The 10,970-nt window shown below is 45.4% G+C and overlaps 1 protein-coding gene across 1 annotated transcript; it reads left to right on the forward strand.

Moving 5' to 3' along the window:
- The first annotated feature begins 1,148 nt into the window (after nt 1-1,148).
- On the forward strand, nt 1,149-10,783 carry LOC135367396 (ras-related protein ced-10-like). The gene is made up of 6 exons (XM_064600644.1): nt 1,149-1,315; nt 7,936-8,060; nt 9,205-9,319; nt 9,462-9,579; nt 9,641-9,780; nt 9,844-10,783. Exons 2-6 carry the CDS (start codon nt 7,948-7,950, stop codon nt 9,913-9,915), a joined length of 558 nt encoding a protein of 185 aa, XP_064456714.1. The 5' UTR covers nt 1,149-1,315; nt 7,936-7,947; the 3' UTR covers nt 9,916-10,783.
- The last annotated feature ends 187 nt before the right edge of the window (nt 10,784-10,970 follow it).

Consider the following 10,970-nt stretch of genomic DNA (forward strand, 5'->3'; position numbering starts at 1 on the left):
GGTATTATACCGGAAATATAGCAGGTAACGGTAACAGAAACAAACAAACGGATATCGCACAGTTATAATATCTTAAACAGAAACGGAAACGTCAAAAATTTACGGTAATAACTCGGGTACCGCAGGACCCGAATTATTGCAATTCTTTACCACATCATGTAGATAAATTTATGAAATAAACCTCAATGAAGCAAACTAAAATTAACTGAAGAACTAAAACTAAAATGAACTATCAAACTAGAGCATATAAGTAAGTTGTATACAGTAAATAGAAGAAGCATAGTTCTTATACGCTTATGGTGACCTGGAAGTTGCAGGCGTAGTAACGTAACGGAAACCATGTTCATATTAGCTGTTGACAGAAATCACGTATATTTTGAATAAACGTTGTCTCTTGTATGCATGTATCCCTGGAGTCCTCAAAATAGACTTGAGAACGTAGAGGGATTAAGTTTTGTCACGGTCTCAATGGTGCTCTTTTTTTAAAGGAAAGAGGAGAAAGAAGGAAAACAAAAAGGCTGGAGGGTGGGGCGGTGCCGAAACGGAAACGTAACGGAAACGAAAGCAACAATGGTGGGAACCGAAACTGAAACAGAAACAAATAGGGGCCAGTAACGGAGGTGGTAACGGAAACAAAAAGATTCCGTTACCTTTCCCTGATTTCCAGAGCTTCTGGCGGCAACAGGGAAGGGGGGCTTGCCCTGCCCTGGGCGCAAACTCGCCTCGCGCGGCGGCTCTGTGTGGCACAGCTTTTTCTTGGGAGGCTTCAGGCTTACAAGTAATTCAGGAGTCTTCGGACGACTATGACAATGACAAGTTTCAGTTTGCAACCTTGCAGACTGAGGCTTTCAAAGTAGAGTCACTAAATAAGCTTCGCCAGGGATGCATACCCTGTCTCTTTCCCTTCTCCATGTTTGTATACTGCTGCAGTTACTAACTCATGGCCACTTATGTCTGCCTACTTCCTTTTTGTCACAGATGCCATATTCGCTATCCTTTATATTCCGTCGACAAACAAACCCACTTTTCGGTATCTGTGCGTGCTTATCAAGGTGGCGCACTTCTCACTATTCCCGCTTATCGCCGAAATGAGTTGTGCGCAGATAAGCAGAAAGATATGCGACCTCCACTAGCAGAGGGCGTTGCGTCCGCTGAAACGACGACGTATCGTCCTGCCGCCTTAAACTTACATCCTGCGATGCTGTTGGTTTTTGCTTTGGCGCTGGATATCCGGGAAATAACATCTCGTCTGCAGCAACAACGCCTTTTGCGCTCATCTACGAGGAACACTTTCTTCGAAATGCGGTCTTGAGGGGTGAGTGGTCCTGGACCTGGGAACCGTTTTTTTAAAGCTATATTTTCTCTCTCTCCTTTCTTTATCTGCATTAGTATCGATAATGACCGAGCAACGGACACAAAAAGCATCCTGCTTCGAGCGGTCGTCAGGTTTCTTTGTTTTCTCGCAAGTGTTTCCGATGTTGATCTTTTACTCGGAAAGTTTGACTTTCAGGAGGGGAAGTGGGTCAATTTTGAATGGGGTCTGGGAGAGAGTGACAGGAAATGACTCCTTTTAATGAGTCGCTCGCTGTGAGGACGGTTGTGTGACACGAGTTTGTGGAGGGGACACAAAATCCACCGTGCTTTTTCTTTTTATTGGCGACATCGATGATTCGTTTGATGATATTTCGTGATACGCTGATTGAAGGATAGGAGGTTTGCGATTACAAGTGGTTTATGAACAATTTCCACTCGAAACTACTTTGTAAACTATGTTTGCGAGGGCAAATTGTGCTATTGACCGCAAGAAACTGCAAACATTTTTCACTCGGGTTTTATTGCGCATTCTGATGTCAAATTAAATATGAAATTGGAAAACAGTGCCAAAATTTTGATCGCTTACCGACGTCGGACTACTTAATTGGGCCAAAAATGCCCCCCCCCCCCCAAAAACAAAAAGAAAGAAAATAACACACACAGGAAATACGTGAATTCAACACGGAATTCCAGCCCTGAGCTGAAAATCCTGGACAAATCCATTTCGCATTGAAGTGAGTCGTCGTCGTCATCGCAGTCTTATTGTTATTATTATTATTTTTTATAATTAGTAATCTAGTAGTCTGGTGGCGTAAAGCCGAGAACTATGACCAACAAGTTATCCTCTTGCATTTCGTAATTATTGTCGGTTACGTATTAATGGGATGAGTCTAAGGTGGGTGAACGCGGATACTGGGTTCCTGTTGCCCCCCTAAAACACACACACAACGCAACAACAAAATCACATAAATAATACCTGTAATATGTTTTTTTTTAAGTGTTAATTAACTGCGACACAAGCCGTCTACGAACGTGGACAGGTACGGAGATCCAGGAAAAACCTAGGACGGCCAGTGGCCTCGCAGTGTTGCTGATCCTTTAGCGATAAGCCCTTCTGTGGCGTGTACTCCGCGAGACTGGCCAAATCAAGAGGATGTGTTTTCTCCTTCCCCAAATGTCCATCGCAGTGGGAGGGATTTTCTGAAATGTCTGAGACTGCCCAACGCAGCTCGGCTACCCGATGCGTTCGAACCGAACATTCTGTGCTGCACATGGCATTCCGCCTTGGAAAATTTGGATTACAAGTTTACAGCCATGCAAATGACAGTATGCAATTTGGAAGGAACTTTTGTAGCCCGTGTACGCACACCTTTGCGCAATCATTCCCTCTCATTTTTGCTACCGAATTTGAGAGATACACATGGAATACCGGTGCGCCGAGATCGTAAGATATTGATATTGTGTGGTTATAATATATTGGCTTACAAATAAAATCGCGACTGAAGAACATTACTGACATCTCATCAACATGCTGTGGTGTTCTCCGTTTGCACAAAAATTTAGCAGACGAGGACTTGAGCAAACATATACCCCCGCCTCCCGAAGCTCAGTACCTCTCAGAGGCCGATTTCTGGAGACATTACTGGTCCATCGTTCAGCGGACAGGTGCTCAGTTGTCTCCCCAGCCTTGCATTCATCTTTTGATTTGTAATTAATATGTTATCAGTACGCTACCTCATCGATTTGCGATAATTAGCGTGTTTTTCAAACATAAAACAGCCGCCTAATCTAGCAAATACTCCAGATGCCCCCGAGATGCATTCGGTGCTCCAAGTACGAAATACTCTGGAGAATGTGCGCTCGGAAACAGCGCAGGGAAATGATTTGGGAATGAACAGGTGCCAGCCGTCGTAACATTATAGGACTGCATAAAGATAAAGACAGAATGTTTGCCTCATAAGGTGCGTTTACATCGAGTCAATTTCTCGTCCGCGTGTAAACCAGCTTATATCGACTCAAAAGACAGCGGAAACAAGTCGCTAGGATGAGCTAGTCCAGACTGTTTACTTTGGGAGTCGACTGGAGCTTTTAGTCCACACATAAATGCAGTTAGAGTTAGTCAATACAGTGTTTTGCTTTTTCGGTTCCTTCCCAAAGCTCGATATAAAGAGCACACAAATATGCTTTTGTCATAACGCGGTATTCAATAGCCAATGTCAGTAACCCACTTCTTTCTTCGCCTGTCCACGCCGCCCAACATGTCGCTTTGGAGCTCAGATAAAACTGGCTTCGTTACTCCGAAAAGCCCTTTGGATAACAACAAACGGCATACAAAGGTTTCGGTTATCAAATTTTGCTGGCTTTCACCCGCGCAGGCTTTATACGTTTTGCATTCGTGCGCCCTTGTAAGCGGGTTCTGTTTATATGGACGTGACTTGGTCCTTGTAAACGGCTAACGGTAAACAGCCGTCTGTACCTGTCTGAAGAAGTCACGAGACGTGTACGCTTTTTCGCCGACTACCTTACCCCTTGGAAGTTTGCGAAGCACATTTAAAATGCTCGTTATTCCAAATGCTCGGCTCGACATGGCACAAGAATAAGAAGAAACGCCAGCGTTAGACGCGCCTCGGATAATGTCAATTGGGCATTTGAGACGACGTATGCGTTTTGCAGCTCGTTGGGACGTCAAGGAGCGCATTCAGGAAAATAGCCGAGGGAGTCGTTCTTAGCACACTCGAGGAACACGAGCTGAAAGACGAAATTTTTGTTGTTTCGTTGTTCTTAGGTTAGGTGTTTCTTTTCATCATGTTAAACATTGTGTGTGTACGTGAGGGGTTGTCCCATTTCAACTTAATGTACTTATGCCACCATGCACTTCTCAACACAACTCTTTCTTAAATCGACTCGTCGTTACGTGACTATAAAGAAAAGAGCTGTTGTCACGGGCGGCCTTCAATAAGAGCGAAGCCATTGTCTTTGGACGGACGTCGCTTAGATTACGTGCAGAGAACGGAAGAGAAGGAAATCCAATACAAGGAACTGTCATCCCTCCCCTCATGCACGTCATTATGGATGCTTTGCCGAATGAATGAAATGCCACGGAGATCCAGAACTCCCTTATCATTTCTTTCCTCCGACTTAGCAGGGTGCATCAAAAGTGGGCATTCCACACCGAGACCCGGTTCGAATCCCCGGTGCCTGGGATTTCCCTGGGTTTTGCTCAGATGAGGGCTTTTACAGCAACCAGTTTCATCAAAAAGACAAACATTATCTTTATCCTCTGCACGTTCAAGTGGACGCTAGCGTGTAAGAAAAGAGGATCCGAAGAATTCGTATTGCGGAAATAATAAAATATTTGCTCCGTGGAAAAGATGCATTTCCCTCGAGCGGAGGGGAGTCAGTGAAATTTATTTACAGAACAAAGGACGAATGTGTATATATAAAAGGGCTATGCAGGCGCATTCCCGGACAACCCTCCCCTCTTTTTTTTATTGCTGCTGGGAGCGCAAGTAGTAGGGGAACCTGTGGGACTCCGTTCATTCATGGTTTCAACAAAGCAACATCAGTAAACGTCCATTGGGAATACCTTGTTACAGCGGTCTTGCAGTAACAGCTTATCTTGGCATTGCTTTTAACTCAAAAAGCATGTATTATAGAATCTTTAAGTATTTTATTGAAAGTATAGAATTTTTCTCACTGTAACTCTGTATTCGTGTGTTCAGCGCAGTTTTTATTTTTATAAACTTTAGAAAAGAACTGTTACTAATAAATGACCTTGCTGATGTACCTGTTCTTGGTTCAGTATGCGCATAAACTAATTTGCATTTAGTGCATAAATTAGATTGGAGAATTTCTTGTTACATACCTATACATGCAGATCAGGTCGGTGCCAGAACGGGGCTTCATTTAACGTTAGTTGTTTGGTGCACTCCGCGTCAGTAAAGCCAGTTCTGGATACTCGGAGCTTCGTTTCCGTTTTTAAGATAAAGTTGCTTACAAGGATATTTATTGAATTCACATACCGGCCGGACCATTGTACACTTGTGGACTATGCCATGCAGACAGGGTGGACTAAATGCAGAGCAGAATATGGACGCCAAAGGATGGATGGCGACATTGCTAAATGAACTCATCTTCTCATGCGAACCACTGTTGCGTGCCTAGAAATCCACTCGCTCTTAGCAGTAATGTATGGCTAAAGATGTACAAATGCAAACGAAGGCACCAGACGAGGACAAGTACCCGGGACTAAGGGACTATCGCATCCGGAAAGGTGTGTGTGACGGATACGGTATAATGTTCGTCACAGTCTACTTCGTCAAGTTTCTTTTCGAAAACAGCCTACATATTAAATAACAGCTAGCTAAGCTAAGCTCAACAGCTAAGGAAACCCCAGCAATGGTAACATCATGATGACGTAAGCCGGGTGCACGAATGGGAGCGCAGGTGGTTGTCTCCGAGGTCGTCTGCTTGTCATTCGCATCGTAATGTACGAAGTAAAAAGTCCCCGCTTACCAGTGTGAGTTCTGACGTGGAACCCGGAAGTGACATTCCACAAGCAGACTGGCCTTGTACGAGTGACGTTTACAGAGAGGGAATTCCGGCATACTCTCAATATCCGGCTTCTGTTCTTGCCACGCATTATATGAAATTGCGTAGACACTACTCCATTATTTCGCGTCGGATTTTCGACGTTATCATCGGCGATGAACGAGGAGTAAAACGGAGTTTCGGAATGGAGTCGCAAGCTATATGTATTTTGCGTGTTATTGCATTGCTCTAGTGCTTTTCTCACGGCGTTTTGTTGCGTGCTAGACGGAAGTTGGTTCCCCTTTTCCAGGGCGCATAAACAAACAAACATGGTATGTAACTCAACTGCCCGATCGGGGCCTGCTCTGAGGCAGACGAATGTTTTACAGCAAAGAAGTACCTGGTAATGCGTAACAACGTGCCCATAACATGCTAAATGGAACGGGGATGTTGTTGTTTACGTGGGAAGAAGCCCCAAACATATAGGCACGAAATTGTTTTATGTACGCGCCCTTTCACTCTACGATAAAAATGCTCTTTACTGCTCAAACCGTGGCTCGTCAACGACATGCCCTAAAACGATGCTCACGTTTTCTAGCACTGTTATAGGAACCTCATCATTATATTTTCGGCAAACTAGCCACGAGCAGTACAATGTCGACCATAAAAAAGTTTGTCGTTCTGACACACTAAACGTTGGTTAAAAGTCCTTCAGAGGCATTCCATAGTTAAGTTCATGCGTGGGTTGTTATCGGTCTCTTTCCCTATCTCTCTCACTCTCGAGCATCATGAAAAAGCACACCCATGAACTGGCCGTTTCACTAGCTCTATTTTGTTGCACCCTGACTCGCTTTTGTATCTCATTCACCGTGCCACAGCAGTTCCAACGAAGAAAAAGCGGTGAAAGCAAATAACGGTGCACAGTTTGTTCTATCCATTTTATTCCTCTTTCTTTACCAATCACGCTTCAGTACCGTAGTTCAGAGTTCTGCACGGGCCGCATTCTTAGGCCCAGGCCATGCCCGAGAAATTTATAGGCTACCTGGCCCGACCGCGGGCCGTAAACGTTGACCGGTTACACCTGCTCGAGCCCGACCTCGGCCCAGCAATGTACGGGCCCGGGCGCTTAATGGTGAAATCCGAGCCCAGCCCAGGTCCGCAAAAAGAAGGCTTTTCCCGGCTTTCGGGTAAGCCCGAGCCCGTGCAGTGCTCTACATGAGTTACACGCGTCTCGACATTCTGACAGCACTGCACTCTGTCGATGTTGTCGTCGTAGCCACTTGTACTACATGAGGCACTCGAACGAAACCACACTCCCATAAGGCGTGAACAGAAGCAGCGGTGTTACTGTCAGTGTCAGCCGCCCCGTTTGATTCACCTCAGAGACCTCTGGGGTATCCAAGCGAGTAATCTCCCGAGCCGCTCGTAAGTCACAGGCAGTGCCAAGACACCAGAGCTCTGTCCTGGAACCTACGCTTACGGCCTCCGCTGAAAATAAACACGTCACTCCCGAATCTAAGCTCGTTGCGTACGAAACATTAATTATCCCTGTCTTAGAATACGCAAGTCCCGTATGACACCATTATCAGCATTTCTAAACTGCCAAGTTATTATAAAACAAAAAGCATCGCGATTCATATATGTACAGGTCCGCGTCGTCGTCAGCATCAGCACTACGCAGTTTCGCGAACATCTTCCCCGTTAACGAGAGGTTCCACGTAAATATAGACTTGTACCGCATTCAGAATGAGTTATTACACATAGACAAAGCACGGTATATTGCGCCATACACTGGACGAAGTCTATGTCGTATACACGAAGGTACCTTACATGAATGGAATTTTTCAACAGATTGCTTCCGGTTCTCGTTTTTTCCGCTTTCATGCGCTCGCCTGAACCACGGACTGAACCATTCGGACGACGTTGTTTCGTTTTCGTTTTTGTTACCGACAAGACCTCCCGGCACTACAGCAGTAGGCCTTCGAGGTGGTTTTGAGGGTTGAAAATATTTTTGGCCCCTGCTTGACTGGCTCCATTGCTTCTTGAAGCAAAAGCAGAGAATATTCACTCGAGTGTGTTTCATCCTTTCAGGGTCTGTGGAAGATGAGCCGGCCCATTAAGATGGTGGTCGTGGGCGACGGCATGGTGGGAAAAACGTGCCTCCTTATCTCTTTCACGACTGGTGCCTTTCCAGACGGAGCTTACGAACCAACTGTGTGCGTATATGTCTTTCATTGATTCATTGATTGACTGCCTACTCCAGGACGCGTTATTCAGAAAAGGAAGGAAGACTACGCAAATCTATACACTTTGAAACGAATATGTCTTCGCTTCACACATTCCCCATTCATTTAGCGTTGATATGGCTCGAAACCCTACTTCATTCGTGAAGGGCTCCGTGAAGGCCATATCAGCTTAACAACATAAATGGGACAGACCACCCTGATTTGTCCCATTTAAGTTTCCAACTTACCTTTGTCCGCGTCTTTTGCTGCAGTCAAGCTGATAGGAACTTGTACCAACTACCCCGATTTGTCCCCCTTGTGTCAGTCAGGAGCTAGCGCGGAAAATATTTTCGCTGTGCGGTGTATTATAACTGCGCAATCAGATTTACAAACACAGTCGGAAAAAACAGCCGTGAACGGTCGACATGGATCCTCGCCCGGCGTGGGGAAATCCCTTTTTACTTTCTTCTCAGCTTACATGCCGCGCTGGGCCGCTCTACGTCACGTGTCCGGGGGCCACGTTACGTCACAACGTTCTCTCGTTCTCCGATACGCATTTTTCACGAGTGGATGATTTTTTAAAAGTGTGCGGAGCAGATGGGGATGCCTCACTCTATAGGTCTCTCGCTCCGGTACCCGCGCACGAAGCCACGTACATAAGTGTAAGTAGATGCCTTGCATTGATATCTACAGTTATTACTATAGTGTCGCACGTAATATTATTGAGATTATGGTTTGAAGCCGTAAGTGAACGATCAGCAGAGCCTGAACGAAGCACATCGAATGAATGGCAGAGATTAAAAAAGCCCCCCCCTTTCTAGTACTTTGTTCAAGGAGACATTTGTGAGAACGTGCAGAAGAAATGAGAGCCGTGCGTTCTGTAACCCCAAATCCGAATACGTTGTAAATGCCGTCATTGTCTTTCGTTTCATCAATCGATGAATGCAAGAAGCATCGGAAAACTGTTCGGTGCAGGTTGAAGGCGTCGACAAATAAAGCTGTATGGATGTATGAAATGGTCGTGCCGTCGGGCAACGATCAAGTGACGAACTCTGGCGACTGCGTCACTGGGAGGGATAATGGTTTATGGCATCTGGGGAGCGGACGTGATGATGGCAATCGTGATGATGTGCAGATTTGACAACTACGCTGGGAGCCTCGTCTGCGATGGTGTTACCACGAACCTCACCCTGTGGGATACGGCTGGACAAGAAGATTACGAGCGGCTCAGACCACTTTCATATCCAGGGGTAAGCTACGCTACCTGTAACAAAAATTGAAAATCCCCTCTGGATGCACAGACGGAAGCGGCGGCCTTCTACACAGACAGCGCTGCCTAATTAATTAGGCAAGATTTGGAGCAATTACTTTCACCCCTCCTTTTGCTCGCAGACAGACGTCTTCCTTCTTTGCTACAGCATCAGTAGCGAGGCCTCATTCAACAATATTCTCACAAAGTGGCAACCTGAATTGAAGCATCATTGCCCACACACTCCATACATCCTGGTTGGTACGTGTCTATATGCAGTGTCAATACCGTGCCAACGAGTCATACAAAGCCACTGTTGCAGCTACAAAGGCAGACTTACGGCAAGCACAAGATCCGCCTCAAGATCTCGTTCCAAGAGCTGCTGGAAAGAAATTAGCGTCCAAAATAAAGGCATTTAGCTACGTCGAGTGTTCAGCCAAATCCGGGATGGCCGTCAAAGAGGTGCGTTCTTTCGAGGATCACTGGAAGTTTATAATAGTAATTAAGAATCGTTGTTGATTTCAGGTATTTGAAGAAGCAGCGAGGTCGGTGCTCAAGCCCAAGCCCGTTAAAAAAGGACGCTGCCTCATTTTATAAGATCCAATTGACGATTTCCGGACAGTTTTCCCTACGTTTCTGAGACAGATGCTTGTTCTTGTAAATAAGCTATTTTATATGCTTTCTCTCTGTGTGCACAGACATTCAGCTATGATGAACGCAAAGTCTTGTGCGGCAAGGCTGATATCGCAGAATACATCGTGTGTAGTGAAACATCAGGCTGTTTGAATGAAACGATCGTACCAGGCAAAGTTGCACGCTGGTGCCAAGTTATTTTCCACATGGAAAAGTGTCTCCCTCACTCACCCAAATTTAATACGTACAAAACTCCCTTTTCATATAGTATACAGGCCAGGTCTGAAGATGGTTCAAGTGGCCAAGGTTACTTACGCTTTATTAAAATACAAAAACAGCACTGGCAACCAAAAAAAGTTTAAAACAGTTAAAATCACAATGTTTTGAAAACCATACGGGCTTCATAATCAGAAATGACATTCATCGTGCTATTTATCGAGCATCCGGAGGTGGAATATGCCACGATTGGGGATGTCTCTTACTCCCTCGTTTGCCAGAATGTTCGAAATATATGGTGCATACCGTGCATCAAAAACAGAGTCCCCTTTAAAGTTTCCTGGTCGGCAGAAAGAGTGACTACGGCAACTTTACGTGGCAGCATGGTCAGGAGCTCGGCTCAAAGCGGAGAGCAAGAAAGACACTCGCTTCGTGGAAGAAAATCTATAGCAGAGTCAGAGGAAGAAGCTCGAGACATCGGTTTCCCCAGTGGTGTTGTGAGAGTGAGATCACAAAGAAGGCTGAACGTCCAAGAATCGCTTTCGAATTGTGCATGGAAAAGAATTCCCTGGAATGCAATACCATCAGTTAATGATTAAAAGAGATATCGAATTAACTCATGTACTCGTACTTTACTCTAGGCCCGCATTGAGTAAATACTGGGTACGATTGAAGGCAGAGTATGGGATGGCTCAAAGAGGTGGGTCGGGTGCACATGGCCGAGAAAGTATAGCACGTGACTTTATGTGTGGTCGCCGCTATAACTGCCCTACCAGAGTATAACGACCATGTCATAATCGGCA

This window comes from Ornithodoros turicata, chromosome 8 (assembly GCF_037126465.1).
Source record: "Ornithodoros turicata isolate Travis chromosome 8, ASM3712646v1, whole genome shotgun sequence".
Taxonomy (NCBI): domain Eukaryota; kingdom Metazoa; phylum Arthropoda; class Arachnida; order Ixodida; family Argasidae; genus Ornithodoros; species Ornithodoros turicata.